This window comes from Narcine bancroftii, chromosome 7 (assembly GCF_036971445.1).
Source record: "Narcine bancroftii isolate sNarBan1 chromosome 7, sNarBan1.hap1, whole genome shotgun sequence".
NCBI classification, from domain to species: Eukaryota; Metazoa; Chordata; class Chondrichthyes; order Torpediniformes; family Narcinidae; genus Narcine; species Narcine bancroftii.
Window position 1 is genome coordinate 26,696,329 of NC_091475.1, and position 18,431 is coordinate 26,714,759.

At 38.1% G+C, this 18,431-nt stretch overlaps 1 protein-coding gene across 4 annotated transcripts in view; it reads right to left on the reverse strand.

Moving 5' to 3' along the window:
* Positions 1-3,544: 3,544 nt before the first annotated feature.
* The window catches only part of LOC138738634 (immunoglobulin superfamily member 3-like), a 43,483-nt gene continuing 28,596 nt past the window's right edge, over positions 3,545-18,431 (reverse strand). For 2 of the 4 annotated variants that reach the window (XM_069889223.1, XM_069889222.1), the window contains 4 exons: positions 16,053-16,454; positions 15,189-15,599; positions 12,186-12,599; positions 3,545-6,287 (listed from right to left, as the gene is read on the reverse strand). In XM_069889223.1, coding sequence (XP_069745324.1) covers positions 6,058-6,287; positions 12,186-12,599; positions 15,189-15,599; positions 16,053-16,454 — 1,457 coding nt within the window. In that variant the 3' untranslated portion in view covers positions 3,545-6,057. Of the gene's footprint in view, positions 6,288-6,483; positions 6,746-12,185; positions 12,600-15,188; positions 15,600-16,052; positions 16,455-18,431 lie in introns of all 4 variants that reach the window. The other 2 variants (XR_011341638.1, XM_069889226.1) reach the window with 2 other exon arrangements.

Here is an 18,431-nt window from a genome sequence, read left to right on the forward strand (position 1 = left end):
AGAACAGTGGCTAATGTTAGTGGTATGACAGCTTTTGTTTGATATCTCTCGTGTTCCCCCACACCTTGATGAAGAACTCAAGTCCAAAACACTGGCGATGTATCTTTATCTTTGCTACATAAAGGCACTGTTTAACCTGCTGTGTTTCTCCAGCATTTGTCTGTGTATTGTTGTAGCCTTCTTTAAATATGGTTGTGATGTATTTACAGTAATTGTGTGTTTTTTGTAAATATAGCAAGTCAGACCATGCTCCAGGCAGTAATCTCCACATTTCAGATGTATGAAGTCCTCCTATGCTCTTTTGTAAATGTCAAGATTTCCAATTTAATCTGTCTGGGACTGGGCTCCCATTTGAATGTTCTTCCAGTTGACAGTTACTTGGCTTGTGTCTTTATCATCTTTTGCTTCATAAAGGTCTTTTGAAATGGAAAAATAAATGATCAGTCCAAAGAGCAATTACAGATGGACAATAAATGCTGCCTTCCAGCAATGTCCACATCCTGTGAAATAAATGTAAGTAGATGAAATTCAGCTGCCTGATACATTCATCCTTGATTTATTGTTGCTGCTTATTGTAACAGAGAGGCAGTTGGGAGTAAGGATGATGGAAAGAATAATGGGAGTACAGAGTGATGTGGCTAAAAAGGATGGATTAGATTGGAGCATTTTAAGGAGCTGTTCTCTGAAGCTCTGGCAGTCAGGAGTACTGAACAACATTGATTGTTTTTGACCTGCTTTATTTACCAATGCTCAAGTGGTGATAGGGGTTACTCCCTCAATGCCACAAAGTTATGGAACATGTCGTAGACAATCTCCAAGCTGGATTCCTGCAATACTCCCCAGGATGGTTTGAGAATGGAAGAATCATTTCAGCATGCCCCTTGATTGCCTAGTTATCTTTCCTGCAATGGTTCAGTCTGTTAAAAGTTAAGCCCAATGGGCTTATTCTTTGGCAACTAAGACTTAGTCTGATGGACTTGGCATCCTGATGGAACAATAGCAGCACAGAAAAATAATGCAGGATATAATCACATTGGACAACAAAGATTTTGGGTGTATTTTATGGACTTCGGGCTGATGATTGCAAAAATCACTTTAAAATGTCCAAAAGACATGGGGCCCGGTTATGGATATTATCATAATCTTAAGATTTTTTAGTGTTGTTCTGGAATTTTGGTGCGGTGTTGTCCCTCTTGAAGTTGGTGTCACATGATTCATAAATGACAACTTTCAACCTTGCTTAGAGGAAGGGGTTTTGATTTTTTTTATTTTTGGGTTTCTTTTTGTTGTTTAATCTTATTTTATTTGTTACGATTGTCGTCTGTGCTCTGGATTCCTTGTTATGTGAATAGTGTACAATTCTTTATATTTTTTTCCTTTTTTCTGAATCTTGTACCACATTGTATAATTGTACTGTTCAATTGTTTATATTGTAAAACATTGATAAAAAATATTTTAAAAAGAAAGTTTTCCTATTATGTACCTTTTTTAAGATATAACTTATTTTTGTGATTTCCAATCATATTTTAAGATGACTTCAAGCATTAAAAACCATGAAGTGCAACATTTCAGTGAAAATTCACTTTCTGTATTCACGCTTGGACTTTTTCCCTGCTGATCTTGGTGCAGTCAGTGACGGACATGGGGAACGGTTTCACTAGGACATTGCGACCATGGAAAAGCGGTATCAGGGCAACTGGAATCCATCAATTGCTGGCCAACTATCGTTGAACACTGACACTGAGTACAAACAAAAATCAGGAGGAAAAAAACCACTTTTAGGTCAGTTAAATTAATACAATGTGTCAGTATCATGATGCGATTAAACATGCTAAATTCAAAAATAAGTTAATTTAATGTTTCTCCAAATTCCTATGTGATACAGCAAATCTGAAATGATCTTTCTGTTCAGCTTGATCCTCAATTTCTTATCAGGAAGCAAAACTTTGGAAAAAAATTGTTGCCCAGTGTTTTCATTTGGCAGGCTAACCACCGGAACCCCACTCAATGCACTGTCCAATGTTGCATTTGAACAGTGAGAAAGAGAAAGTCATTCATGCCAGTCCAACAAAGTAACATTGGTCTCTATTACCTCTCTTGCTCTGCTGAGTTTGCCTGGATATGGAGTTGTCTTTGCTGCCATTGTCATCTTGGTCACATTTTTTGATACCTTGCTGACTTACTGTTCTAGCCTGTATGGAGCCCACAGCAACAAAGGCTCACACACCATGTTGAAAGTGATAACTGCTGGCATGAATGACAAAGTTCGACGACATTCTCATTTGTGAAAGAAAGATGACTCAAATATTGCTTGTCAATGAAGTTTAGGACCGTGAACCTTACCAATTCACTCCATTCACCAGTGCAGCCAAACCACATCAAAAAGGCAGCTAAAAACAGTGATGTCTGCAAAGTAATTATCTCAATAGTTAACCGTTCTGACACAGAACAGGCCAAATTCATCCAGAAATGACAAGGCAGCAACTAAACACTTTAAGGACACAGATGCTGGATTTCTGGAGAGGTAAGTTACTTGCTTTAATCATCGGCTTTTGAAATCATGTTGTGCTTGGTCTATCACCGGGGTTCCCAACCTGGGGTACATGTACCCCCAGTGGTCCATTTGCACTTTTCAGGGGATACATTGGGTCTGAGAGAATAACCACTACCGTACATTATACTTGGTGTTGTAATCTGCGGTCAGATTGCACAATGTTGTGTTTTTTTTAAATCCTTAATTTTTAGGGGTACACAGGAACCTATAAAAAAATGCCCAAGGGGTACAGAGGAACAAAAAGGTTGGGAACCCCTGGTCTATCAGATGCATTTTAAGATGCATTTTCACTTCTCATTTTTATGTTTTGTCAGGTCATCAATTCATCTTAGACAGATGGTAAATATATTGATTACACTACCAATATTCTCATGTGTGTTGCTTGGAGTCAGCGTCACACATTACAAAAAAATAAGTTCATCAGCATAATTTCATAATCTCCTTTCCAGTGGTTCATTGTTAAAAAATTGTGATCTCATCAGCCTAAATGGGAAGTTTACAATAAACAGCTGTAGATTATATTAACTAGCTCCACTGCAAATGAACAGTTACAGGCTGTACTGAATACCACAAGGAGTTTAAAATATGTTGCATGAACAACTTCCAATAGAGTTCACAGTCACTCAGTAGGTGGAAAGAGGCCAGTGCTCTTGCTAAATGTTCTTTGTTCTTTTGTTGGTTATTTTCATCTCCAAATGAAAGAATACAGAAACATTCACAGAAACACCAGAAGTTCAAGACATCTGAGCTAGAGCTATTCCCATTACAGAACTCCTTCTGTTTGAATGTGTGATCAGAGACTTGCTCTGGATTCTGGTTATTATTGGGCTTGCTAAGATCACAAAGCATTGAAGGGTATTTATAAAATATTATTTGTCACTGTGTTTCATTTCTTTATTCCATTGTAGTTAAGAGGTCTCGGCACAGCAGCTCAGATACTCTGCTTGAGCTCAGAGTTACTTCTTTTGTCCAATGAATAATATCATAAAATAATTGCACATATTTCATGTTTATTCCCACACTTCATTATTCACTTGCCTTGCACAATAATATCTTTCTCCCTAACATAAGTGGCAGAATCAAACTCACTTTCTCACTTTATTTTTGCAAGATGAAAATTTACAGCAATGTTCCCTTTAAAACACAAGGGAAATCATACATTTTGAATTAGAAGCAATACAAAATGGATTGTTTTTTCAGTAAAGTCACAGTCAGACCATATATATCAAATTTTGCAGACATACAAAATCAGATGCAAATTGCAATGGCTGGAGTTCATTTAATACTCTCCTGAGGCAGCAATTTTGCTTTCTTTACACTTCAGATGATATACACTTCAAAATTCTGGACCAAAAAAGAGCATTAAAGTAGGTGTGGGGGTGGGAACGTTTGGCACAAAGTTCTATTTCAAGAATAGAATCGGGCCCATGCTTGAAAATACAGTAAAACCCCTTGTATCTGCCACCTTTGGGGATTGATAGATGCCGGATAAGTGAATTTACCAGTTGCTTCAGGTTGTGCGATCGGTGAACTAATGGCGAGACGTGTGGATTTTAAACTTTGTATTTTATACCTATTTATTTTCCACAATTCTTTTGCTTCTTGCTTGAGGCTGCCGATTGCTCGAATTCTGGATAACAGGGATTTAACTGGATATGCAATTGTGGAGCTAGTGGAGGAAATCTATAATGAGGATCATGGGAGCAGAGGGTAGAAGAGGACTGTGGGGGTAAAGAGAGAATAGGGCTTTGAGCCAGGAGATGGTAGATTGCAGGAACAGCCAGGGCATCAGAAGAATTATCAATGGAGAATGAAGCAGTGAAAGGCACCAGAGAATCGGATAAAGGAGGGGTGGAGATGCACTCGGGCTGGAAGGATTTGGAATGGATACCCAAACATAGTCCTGGAAACACAGTATGGAGGAGTGGGGGTTTGAGTGAAAGCAAATACAAAGCTGGATTCTTAAAGGATATGTCACTGCAAGAGGATTGCTTTCTCAGACTTACTAGGGAGGGTAAGGCTGGTGCTCTTGGATTTCTGGAACATGTTGACCCATATACAGATGACCAGGAATATTTGACAATCACATCTAATATCACATCACTCTCTTGGAACACAAAAAGGTTGTGCTGCACAAAATAACCTTTTGGCCCAAGTTCTTTTGCTGGAGAAATGAATGCTTAATCTGATTCTTAGCAAGATGCACGTTTTCTTTCTCCAAAAGACTTTCATTTACACATCAGCTCCGGGACACCAAGGCATTCAACCAAACACCTCTCACTCAACCCATCAGTTATCTCAAACCACACCCATGCTAAAGCTCTGATTTTTAAAAAAACTAGATTACTTGTTAGCTCAGTCCCTTTGAGGACAACTAGATGGGCCATTCACAAAAAAGTAGAGCATGTGTCACAGGTACTGCTCATTTGACCCATCCTTGTCACAGGACTCTCACTTCCAAACTTTAATAAGGCCCCTGGCTTCTTCACTCTTAAGATGATCACATGGAATCAGATTGGATTGCAGCAGGATTGAGAAAACCAAGTCTAAATCAGCACTTAGACATCAGGTGTATCTCTGGTACAAAACCAAATTGACTTCTCTGCAGATAGAAAACAAATAATTATTGAACCAAGGGCCCCTCTCTGCAACTTAAAACATACTAATTTTCCTTCTCTTTTATTGTTTTGATGGAGGAAGCTTGAATAAAAATATTGACTCAGTTTCTCTCCCCATGGATGCTCCCTGACCTGCTGAGTGCTTCCAGCATTTTCTATGCTTTGTCGTGATTCTGTAGTTTTGGTGGTCCTGCTGTTTACCCAAATGCCTGGGTTTTATGCAGATGGTATACCTGCACAAACAATCCTGACAGGTTTTAATGCAAAGAACTTAGGCAAAAACATCAAGAATTTACCCAAAATAAGTGGGGGGGGGGGGGGGGAAGTCATCTTCAAATCCCTTCAAAAAGTTCCCTGCACTTACAGCTTTCCTCTGGATTCCACTAATAGCCACGCACAGCACCTCTCTCCAATAGAAGTTGCACCAGATGCCGCCTGCTCTCATTTAAAAACTGGCACTCTGCATGTTTAAAGCAGGTGACTGAAAAAATGTACATCTTAAAAACCTCTCCATAAAAAAATATAAAAATTAAAAAGCAGTAAACACAAACAATAAAAACATCATAAAAATTCATAGACCTTTGTTTGACTTTGTACATTCTCCATCCACCTAAAGTGTCTGTCAGCCTAAGATTATAGTCACCGGAGGCAAGATGAACTCTTAAGTGTATACGGACAACCGGCGGAGATGTCTCTACACATTTCCCATTTGGCAAGCATCGCTAATGGTCAAATTAAGATGATGACAGTGGATAGTTTCAGATTTCTTGATCATTTTAACATTCCATTTGGATGATCACTTGTGTGAACATTTCCCTAGCAACGAAGTATTTCGTTATTTCTGATGCAGTTCCTTCAGCAACAATGGAGTGTTACAAAAATAATTTATTCAGTACATTGTATCACACTTGCCTCCCCTTCGGTCTTTGGATCAGCAAAGATTGTTTCAATCGGTGTCCAAAGACTATTTTCTTTTGGAGATGTCTGTGGTTTTCCCGGGTTCCAGTAAAAGTACACAGCAACAATGATAAGAGCAATGAAGATTATAAATGGGTAGACAAATATGAAGTAGAAGAGGGTTGGAGAAGCACATGCCTTTGAGTAAAGCGTAACATCTAGAAATAAAGGACAAAATAAAGTTACAATGGGTAAAGTTCTTTGAAACAACAAATCATAAATCTTATAATCTCACCCTTCCAGTTCCTGAATACATATTTTCAATCAAGGACATTTTCTATTCGAGATCACCATTAATCATTCAGCGACTAATTATTGTACATCTGATGTGTTTTGTCAGTGCAGTCCGCATACCAACATATCTGATGAATAAGCCTTATCCACGAGCCCCATCCTTGCAGGATATTATTTGTAAGTTGAGGACGTCAGGGTTGAAAGCGGCTTGAATCCAGACATTCACTCCCCGTAAAGCCCTGCCTCAGGACAAATGATCCGTGCCATTTGCAGACAAGTCCGCTCAACATCACAGTATTGTGAGATTACGTGATAAGCATCATTTGGCATCATTGCAAAATATCCAGATAGCTGGTCCATGCACATCATTCGAATGGAGGACCTGGAACCAAACCAGTGTCCCATGAGAGAAAAAAAATCATCAGTACTTGCTCGGGGTTTTGAATTGTATCCATCACTACAGAGCAAAGCTCCATGGCTAGTTCATATCATAACGTTTGTATTCGGGTTAATGTAATGTTTGACTATTGTTTCACCAATAAATAGATGCACAAAACAAGACACTGATGCATTTATACAATCAACACGAAAATTTCACAGAATTCAGAACAGCAGTCAACAAACTAATCAAGTATAATCACAGCAGAATGTCCAACAGAGGAAGTTGTGACCAAACTGTATTATAAATCCAGAAACTGACTAGTCTTGTGGGAGGCTTTGCTCTGAGACAAGACTGGAGTCTCAGTTGAAGCCAGCCAAACAGATGCAGACAGAAAAAGACAGATGTTCAGAAAAAAACCCAGCTGGCTGGGAGAGTTGGACCTCTCTCTCTTCATGCTAAGCAGGCATTGCTGATCTCGATCCCCAAGAGGTTTATCTGTAACAACTCTCAAATCCTCCTTTGGATCAGTAGCTTAAACTCTGCCAGGTCCCACTTGTGGAATAAGTTTCACCAGAAATTCAGACAATCAACTAGTTTCTTCAGCAGTACCTTGAACAAAAATCAAGATATTCTGACTCGTTTTTTTAAAAAAACATCCTTCAGGACTCCCATTGTCCCAACTCCTTCGCACTCCACTGATTCAACCTTCCCATACACCAGATTCCTGAACGAATCTCCCCCAATTCACCAATGACTGAAACCCTAACCCCCGCACAACGACCATTTCACACCCAACTTGAACAGGACTAGCATTTCTAGACCCTGTTACTAATGAATGGCAATAGTTAACTTTTGTGCTAATCTCTATTCTAATATATAACTATGTTTTCATCTCTAACCTTTTTGTTCTCAACAAACCCCCCACCTCCACCTCACCTATTAGCTCCAGACCTGGCCTGAATGGAATTGTTTTGAATACTTTGCACTGGAACAATGGACCAAGAAAAGACCTTTTCGAGTACAAGGGTGATACAATAGTATTTGATGCTTTGGGCCTGCTCAACAGCACCTTTACGAGAAAAATAACAACACCTTCTCAGGAGAAGTTAAGGATGAATGATAAATATCGATATTGCCAGCAATGGCCAGGACATTAAAAAGGAACAAGTTTAGGAAGTTTATAAAATTTAAGAAATAAAATCACCTGCTGTTATAATGTCAAGGCAATCAGATAACATACTAACAAGTAACTGGCCTAAAGTATTGCCCAATAGCAATGTTATGGAAGAAGCAGATAAAGCAGACGTCAGGGTAACAAGTCAAAGGAATCCAGTTGTTTCATTCAAAAGGACTCAATCTGACAGGTAAAGCAGATATCCCTAAGCAGCTATCACAGTAGCAGTTATATTTGATTTACATATGTTGTTATTTTCAAGAGTAGACAATCCTTTAATCTGGATCTATTGACAGAACGGTACCTCACCTATAAACATGTCTGCTTCTTCTAGAAGGAGAAAGCTGCACAGATAGAAGGTGGGTTTTTTTAAAAAAAAGGCTGAATGTGGGAAAACACCACAAGAACATTGACTAAATCAAAAAGAAAATCATTTCATTGATCAAACCCCAAGGCAGAATCAAGTCGCAAAATGAAGGAGTTCTATTATCAGGAGTTAGCAAAGCTCCACAATAGGGAGAGACCAAATACAAACCATAGGAATGATTTCTGCCTAGTTAGAATATCACCCAACAGCATGGACCTTGAATTCTCCAATTTAAGGTAACCAGGTACCTCCTCTCTTCCCTTTTCTCCCCTCTGAACAACTTGAGTCCTCTCGCACACCCATTCTTTCCAATCCTTCTTCCCCTGTAACCCAGGTATATTCTCCTCCCCAACCTAGATCCACCAGTCTTTCACCCATGTACTCAACCCACTGGGTTCTCTATCCCCTCCCCCTACTGTTCCCATCCACTCACCACGATGCTCCAATCTGGTTCCATTCATCACCTTCCTTTCTTATCAGATTCTATAATCTATGGCACTTTATGTGTCCATTTATTGCCTCCCTGCTCATTATCTCCACCTGGCTTCTTCTGTCTATCATCCTCTTTCCATCTTAATCCACCTAATGGTTGCTAGCTCCCACCTCTTTATACTGGCCATCTCCCCTTCACACTGTCAGACCTGATAGAGTCCTGTCCACAATTCCTTTACCTCCACAGGTGCTATCTGACCCACCAAGTTGCTTCAGTAGTTCATGTTTTTGCTCTACATCTTTTCAGTTAGCGGACACACACACACACACACACACACACACACACACACACACACACACACACACACACACACACACACACACACACACACACACACACAAAGTTTTTTTTTAATGTCAATGATCCTATTATATCTTACTTCCTAGATCAAGCCCAGTAACATAATTAAAGCAGAGAAGTACCACTGAATATTGAAGTATTCAATGTTATAAAGAGCTCTGAATAATTATGTGCATTACAAGTGGAGATTATAAAACAAGTAAATCAATCATGTGCCAAAAGCCAATGAAAACGTATTTGGGCCTTGAGTCATGTGTTGGTGGCCCCCAAGGTAATACCAATATTGACAGTACTTCAATAATAGAACAGATTGAATGACATGGAACTAACAAGGCCACATAACCAATAAAAACAAAGCCAATGTGATGTAAATTAAGTATGTCAACAAATTGAGTGAAATACCTGGAATAATCAGAGGGGATTCCAGCGACCTGATACTAATTGGCTTAAAATACTGGGAATAGAGTTCCTACGATTAGCACAGGACTTCTTTCACCAATATGACCACCCTCTTTCACTTTGCACAATTGCCCCACTAGTCATTTCAGCTCTCTTGCCATCCACTTATCATAGACCTACCTTGAGGTTCTTACATCCTCCCTCCTTCTTTCCTTAACTTTCCTATTCTGATGACAGGTCCTTGACTAGAATTTTAATTCTGTTTCTCTCTCCTTGCCCTGCTGAGTATTACCTGCACTTTGTACTCATGTAGAAAACCTGGATGATTCACTGGTGGATTGAGTAATGAAGAATGAATAGCAACAGGTAACATAAGTAAAAGGGAGGCAAACATTTAAGTCCTAGTGACCATAATATAGCACGATTTAAGATAATTATTGAGGACATAGGTCCGAGATTGGGAAACAAGCAATGCTGAGGGACAAGATTAGATACTGCTAAATAAAATGCAGAACATTATTGGCAAACAATGAGCTGAAGCAACAATGGGGAATCTTTAAATAAGTTTTCAGAGCCTAGGAAAGCATATACTGCTAAAAGATTTAAAATCTAATGAAGCACCATGGGCAAATAAAGATGCAAAAGGAAAAAAAAACAGCAGAGGGAAAAAGCCAAACAATGCACGTTAGGGAGCACATGATAAGAGAGATTACAAAAGATTAGAAAAACATTTTTTAATTAACTAGGACTGCAAGGAAGAAAAATGGAATTATCAAAGGATAAAATATTAAATGAGTGGAAGATTCTACAGACAACAATGAAACGAAATGTTGGGGTACTATTAGGCCACTATCAGATGGACAGATGAAGTCACAGACTGTATTTAGACCATGACAGTGACATTAGATCATTACTTTTAGGCTGTATTTATCAGAGAGTTTGATCAGACAAACATGACATTAAAACATGAGATTAAAATTATATTTAAAATTAATAGAGGAACATTAATTTTAAAAATCATATGAAGACATTCAAAGATCTTGTTCTGAATGGATTACTTCAATGTTAAAATAATCCAAGGAATAGTTAACAGCGACACAATTACACATGTATAATAATTAGTTTCAAACAGATGCCAAGGGCCTGAACAATGTGATGTATGAAAAAGGGAAACAGGAAATGTCCAGAGAATAAAAGTGCTGTTAGTCTAACTTCAGTGATACAAAAAATAATGGAATCTTTCTGAAGAAAATAGAAGCAACCAGAAACAACAACAAAAAACAATTAATGCTAATTTCTCACAGAGTTAGGTTCAACTTCAATTAATTCATTGAAATTGCAAAAGTAGAGAAGGCTGCCATTTCAGTTTCTGAAAAGGTTCCATATCCAAACTAAATGAGTATGGTCAGAGCATGAATAATTAGGGGAGATGAATCAGAATAGATAACTAGCTAGTTACAAGGCAGGCAGATAGCAGTTGGGTTAGACTTTGGACTCCCAAATGCAATTTTAAAATTTGGGGATGACACCATGTTGTTTGAATGGGTTAGTGCAAAGTTAGGGGTAATTCACAAACGAGAACCATCTTGCAGAATAGACATACAATTTGCAAAAGTAAATGTCTACATATTTATTACGCATTAGCTCTTTCTTCTGAAAGGAAACTGCATATGTTTTTGGAATTTAAATGAACTCTGAGATTTTACAGAATAAATATTCAAATCACGATCTCTGTCAATAAGACCACAATGAAATTGAACTAAGCTTCTATGTTTCTTTTGAGAGATGGAAGCACAGGCATTAAGCTAAATTAGTTTTGAATCTTAGTTAGATTACATTTAGAGTATAATATGCAATTATAAAAGGGAAGATGGAGGTGTCCCAACTGGAAAATAAATCCCAACATGGTCAAATGGGCCACTTCTGTGCTTCATGAATCGGTACACAACTTCCTCTTTTTCAATATACATCACAGATTTTTTAATTTGGAAAATTAAATTATTCCAAGAAAGAGTTTCTTCATTCAAAGTATGCTTTGAGTATAATTTTATGGTTAGCTAATACACTAAAGCTTATTAAAGATGGGATAAAATAAGAGAGTTGGCGAGAAAAGCAATAGTACTCAAGGCAGAGGACAATGAAAGCATTTGCCCAGCATTCAGCTACTTCAGAATTTCCCAAAATACTTTTTTTTGCTGATGAAATACTTACATAGAGCCTGTTATCATTTATAGAATGAATTTTACTCATTTTAGCTAGATGCCAAATGCAGATAAAGATTGCTTTTTCAAAATTAAAATAAAATGACAAAAACTAGAAAATAGAAAAAAAATGACAAAAAATAGAAAATAGAAAAAAAAAGACAAAAAATAGAAAATAGAAAAAAATGACAAAAAATAGAAAATAGAAAAAAATGACAAAAAATAGAAAATAGAAAAAAAAATGACAAAAAATAGAAAATAGAAAAAATAGAAACAGAAAATAAGGAAAATATGGAACAGACCAGGTAGCTTCAGAGGAAAGAGAAGCAGAACTAACATTTCAGGTTAAAGACCCTTCATTGCGTCTGGGAAACTGAGAAAACATGTCGGTTAAAATTCCCTTTTTTGGATGCTGTCATGATAGTTCTCAACAGATGGGTCATGTTCTAAAAGAGGGAGCTTTTAATGAAATATGTTGATTCTGGTAAAAATATTTTATTCATTACCTGATGTTTGAACATGCAGGGTTGTTAGTCCAGACCGATTGCTTCCTTGCAAAGCCCATTGATTCTGGGAGCTCAAGACCCATTCTTCTACTTCGCAGAAGTAAATACCACTGTCGCTAGGTGCAGCATTCTGTACCATCAGCTTGTAGTTATTGTTGGAAACCTTGGCACTTTGAAATTTTAACTTCTGAGAATTTGTTTGCAAACTTCCATAGTACTTGAGGATGTTATTACGGTCACTTTGGAGAAGCTTTTTCCACGGTGCCTTAGGATCCACCTCATTCTGGAAGTACCAAGTCACTGAAAACTGTGACTGTGCCTGTGTTTGGTTAATAATAAGGCACTCAAGTTCAAAAGCAGCATCCTCACTGATCGATTCATGTTTGTTATCATCAAAAACATGTAGATTTGCACCTGCCGAACCAGCAAAATATAAAGAAATGGTGAAGCCTGCTATGCATCGATAGAAACTGCACCGCATGTTTGGCCTTAAACATGAGGGAATTGTTACGAGCCCAGAGGACCCCAAAACCCAGCAGCAATAGATATTTGCCAAGACAAATGGTTACTTAAACAAAAGTTGCTTTTAATTATCTTTAAACATGAAAACATGATCACATTTTATCTTATCACTATTAAGTTACTTAACCCCCTTCTAATTCTAAGAAGATGTGTATGTAATGTGTGTGTGTGTGTGTGTGTGTGTGTGTGTGTGTGTATGTGTGTATGTGTGTGTATATGTGTGTGTGTGTGTGTGTGTGTGTGTGTGTGTGTGTGTGTGTGTGTGTGTGTAAGTTTAGAAAAGTTCTTTGATTCACAGTCCAATCTCACTTCTCATTCCTCCAAGTTCACTGGTTGCAGGCAATTCTTATACTGTGCACAGAATTTAACATTTATGAAGTTCACCAGGCTTTGGTGCTAGAAAGGTAAATGGTTACCACTCAGGAAGGTTCTTGTCAGTTTTCAGAGAGAGATTTGTTGTTCATTGGACACCCACAACTGATTCCTTGTAACCAGCCACTTCAGTGTCTTGCCGAAGAAACTTGCCACCTCAAGGTTTTCAAGATGATAACCTCTTTCTCTCAGGTCACCACAGAGTTCCTTTTTGTTTCCCTTATTTCAAGTGAAGCATTAGGCAGCAAGTCCTCTCCTCTTGCATAAACCACAAGGGCTTTGACCAGACTGAACTAAAATGTGGGTTTTCCACAAGCTTGGCAGCTTGTCCTGTTCCAGTCCCAGCTGTTGCTGCTGACTGTAAAACTGAAGAACTGATCTCTCTCTCTCCCTCAGAGAAAAAAAGCTGTTCAACTCTCTCTGCTTGCAAACACCACATGACCCTCTTAGAACAGCAAGCTGCACTCCAGACAGCCTGCGGCTCCAAATGACCCTTCTGATCTCTTTCATCTGTTGCTTTTCAAAACAATCCATTAATGAAGTCTCTTGGGCACTCGCCAAAGTTTTTGCAAAGGCCCCCAGGAGCCGCCCTGTCTGGCTTGAGCAGAGCTCCAGTATTTTAAATGAGATCTGTTTTGAAGTGTTTGTTTATGACCTACACTAAAAAACCTACCCCAAATATTTCTCAAAAACATATCTATAATCTGTCACAGAATGTAAATCGTAATTTCTACATAGTCAAACCAAAATGTAAACAAATAACCTGGAATAAAATCCAGAAAGTGCACTTTAATTAAATGTGAATTGTTTAATTACAAATTTAAAACTGAGAGCACAGAGCAAATAAAGGAAAAAATTGTCTGTCGCAATCATTATGGAGAGCACTGTACATCATTGTCCCTGATTCTCATTCTGTCCAATCCTGATATTACCTAAGTAAATCCATTGTAGTATCACAGCTAACAGTAGAGTTAGGGTCTGCACTGCTCCTTCATGCTATGCTCTCTATTCATGTTCCTTGTTACTTATTACAATCCAAGTATTCTTTTTTTATCAACATTATGCTTAGTTGATCATTTAAAACTATCCTGTGGTCCCTTGTGATCTCTATAATTCACCATTATCTAAAAAGATAAAGCAAAAAAAAGAGCTAAAAATTTGCAAACCCAAAAAACCAATCTAATAATGGTGCTATGAAGGAGATGTGTAATTGTCTGCTTGTTGCCAACATATCTTGTGCAAGGAATTGCTTGCTTCGAGAATGCCAATTGTAATTTTGTTTGCATAATGTGGATTTAGCACAAAATTATTTCAGTTGTCCTGCACATCTACCATTCCTGAACTCCTCGGAATGACTTCGGTATTGCATTACTTTTAAAAAAAAACAACCACTGCTTGGTTTACTTACAGCAGCCAAGGCTCAGCAATCAAAGATACACCGTTTCATCTTCATGTAAAGTGTGGACACCCAAGCCAGGGGCTCAGGAAAGTCCACAAGGTCAGAAACGAGAGACTAAAATAAAGGTGGACAGGGTGATCAATGCTCAGAGAGGTGCCAGTGGGCAACGTGAATGTAATCAAAGACATGGGGAAAGTCAGGGATTTACAGCCAGAAAACAACATGAAATTAAAATCTAGCTCACCACTCTTTCCTTAATGAAGATAATGAAAAATTCTCTTTGAATGGCTGACAAGGTGTATTTCTTTTTTAAAATTCTTACACTCCTCTTTCTTCGCTCCACTCCCCTAACTGATTGCATATAATTATTTTTCCACTTTAATACCACAGCTTATCCACTTAGGAAACTGATTAACTTACAAAATGCAATTTTGCATATTTCAGAAAACTGGGATAAAGTACACTGCAATGATTTCCCTGGTTTCAACATAGAAGCTTTATATTTTCCAGGCTACAGTCATGCAGCAATCTTTAGAACCACAAGAGGTAAAAAGTTGTTCCTTTCGAATCTGCGGTCATATTTCTTTTCTCCACAAATGGTCAATATGCTTACGCAACTTAATTGAATAAGTGCAACCTATTCTCTATTGCAGTAAAAGAAACAACGTGCAGCCTTAAAACCAATAAATCAAATTTATGAAACTTGATACCTGGTGTATGGATTTCAACAGTTGTCCTTGCTGACACAGCGTCTCCCACGTTGTACCAAATGTTGTTGGGGTCCAAAAGCCATTCTGTGACATGGCAATAGTAATTCCCTCCATCATTTACATCCGTTTTCTCTATAATTAATTTGTAAAGGTCCTTTGAAGTTTTCACAACTTGGAATTTCTTCCTCTTCTGATCATTGTTCTGGAATTCCCCATAGTACTGAACAATATTATTACGATCAATATTCAGAATAATGTCCTCTTTTTGTCTCTGTGACTTCGTGAAGAACCAAGTGACCGAGAACTGAGAATCATTTTGAGTTTGAGCAAAAATTTGACAATCGAGTTCAACCATGTCATTAATCATCTTTCGTGTTGTTGATTCTTGCTGTGCAAGTTGCAAGAGACTTACTACGAAAGGAGAAAATATTACATGATTATACCTTCATTATATTTTTTTGTAGCATTTAAGCTTATTGCATCACTCAAGTCATATTTATTTTGGTTGCATAACAGAGAAGTTGCAACCTGGATCTCTGTTCAATTATTCACAACATTTATTAACAGAAGGGAGAGAAAAGCCACTTATCCAAGTTCACTAATTATTCAAAGATAGATGGAATTCTCAACATTTTAGGTAATAGTATTAAATGAAAGAAAGAGAGAGAATGAAGTGTGAAAAACTGGCAGAAAGAATGCAGATCAATGAAAACCTTGAACCTGTTGTACCAATCTAGAATTAATTAAATCTGCATTGGGTAATATCATTATTTAATCATCAAACTCTTTTTAAAAATAAATCTAACATCCAATTACAAAATGTCAGCTATAAACTGTAAAGACAAAAAAGAACTAGTACCTTACCTGGGGGAAAAACAACAACTTGCACTATGTTAGACGTTGCACTGGCTTTCATGACCCATTCATTTGGATGTTGCCTTTTCCATAACTCTGCATTACATAAAAACTTCCCAGCTTCCAGGTTACTGGCTCTGGAAACACGCAGATGGACATTATTGGACGCCGTTTTTTCTACTGTTATTTTCCCTTTGAACTCAACTTCCTTGTCTCCCCACACAATTGAGGTGTCATAAGAGAAAGTAACAAGATGGTAACTATCATTAGAATTAGCAGGTTGAAATTTCCAGGATACAGACGCTGGTAGATGGCGGAGACTTGAAGGTTGAATGTAACACTGGATGGAAAATGTACCATAGTAACTTGTAGTTGGTGAACGGGTTATGGCAGTAACTTTCAGTATGCTTTCTGTAAACATTAAAAAAAGAGAAATTAATGAAACTCACCAGTTCTTTTGAGAATATTCGGCAATCTCAAACTAAACTAATCTGGAGTAAAGCTTTGATGTTTCCAAAGTGAACAATAATTGTTGAAAGTAACATCAAATCAGTTCCCTGGGTTCTGAGCTCCCCATCAACAGACAAGCTGACATACCTGCCACTGATTTATGTCGAACTAACTCACTTGTGCAGATTTCACAGTTAACTCTCCCAGAAGACTTGGCTCTCAGCTGGAATAGAGCTTCCAAACCCCCCACAAATGGTTTGTTTGAGTGGTTTCCGTAACTGGAGGGTTCACAGTAAACCCCTCCCATATAAAAACACTAAAGAAATTCTGACTTCCTGATTGCCTCCTCCCCTGCTTAGCCAACTGTTAAAGCTGCAAAATACATTATGAATTTGTCAAATGTGTGCAAGATAGTTTTCTTAATCAATACATAGAGGAACCGACTCGGGACGGTGTAATACTGGATCTCCTGTTAGGGAATGAGATAGGTCAGGTGCCTGAGGTTAATGTTGGAGAACAAATTGGGTCTAGTGATCACAACTCTATTAGTTTTAGGGTAGTTTTAGGGAAGAGCAAAGAAGGGCCTAAAGTTGAGGTTCTGGATTGGAAAAAAGCAAATTTTGAAGGAATGAGAATGGCTTTGGGGAGTATTGAGTGGGACATGATTTTTTCAGGAAAGGATGTAAATGAAAAATGGAGAATATTCAAAGAAGAAATTTTGAGAGTACAGAGTAGATATGTCCCAGTGAGGATTAAAGGAAGGCTGGAAGTCATAGGGAGCCTTGGTTTTCGAGGAATATTAGAAATTTGGTTAGGAGAAAGAGGGAGGTGTACAAGAGGTATAAACAGCAGGGTGTTGAGAAATTGAAAGAGGACTACAAGGAGTGTAGAAAAAAATCTTAAGAAAGAAGTTAGAAAGGCCAAAAAGAAGCACGAAGAGGCTTTGGCAGGCAGAGTAAGAATAAATCCAAAGGGTTTCTATAGGTACATTAAAAGTAAAAGATTAGTGAAGGATAGAATTGGACCCCTTGTAGATAGGGAGGGTAGGCTATGTGAAAAGTCAGAGGAGATGGGGGAAATTTTAAATGATTTCTTTTCCTCAGTATTCACAAGGGAAAAAAATATTGTACCAGTTGAAGTAAAGAAAAATAGTGGGGAGGTCATGAATCATATAAGGATAACTGAGGAGGTAGTGATGGCAGTGTTAAAAAAGATAAAGGTGGACAAATCTCCGGGTCCGGACAATGTATTCCCAAGGACACTCAGGGAGACCAGTGTACAGATAGTGGGGCCATTAACAGAGATATTTAGGATGTCACTGGTCACGGGGGTAGTGCCAGAGGATTGGAGGGTGGCTCATGTTGTTCCGCTGTTTAAGAAAGGGTCCAAATGTAAACCTGGAAATGATAGACCTGTGAGTCTGACGTCTGTGGTGGGTAAGTTGATGGAAAGTGTTCTGAGGGATGGCATTTACAAATATTTGGAAGAACAGGGATTGATAGGTAGTAGTCAGCATGGTTTTGTCAGGGGTAGATCATGCTTAATAAACCTATAGAGTTTTTCGAGGGGGTTACAAAAAAGATTGATGAAGGGAAGGCTGTGGATGTTGTCTATTTAGACTTTAGTAAAGATTTTGACAAAGTTCCCCACAGGAGGTTAGGAAAAAAGGTGGAGGCATGAGGTATAAATAAGGAGGTAGTGAAATGGATTCAGCAATGGTTGGATGGGAGGTGTCAGAGAGTACTGGTAGAAAATTGTTTGTCAAATTGGAGACCGGTAACTAGTGGAGTTCCTCAGGGATCAGTCCTGGGTCCACTATTGTTTGTTATATATATTAACGATCTGGAGGAAGGGGTGGTAAATTAGATAAGTAAGTTTGCAGATGATACAAAGATTGGTGGTATTGTGGACAGTGAGGAAGAAAACAGTAGCTTAAAA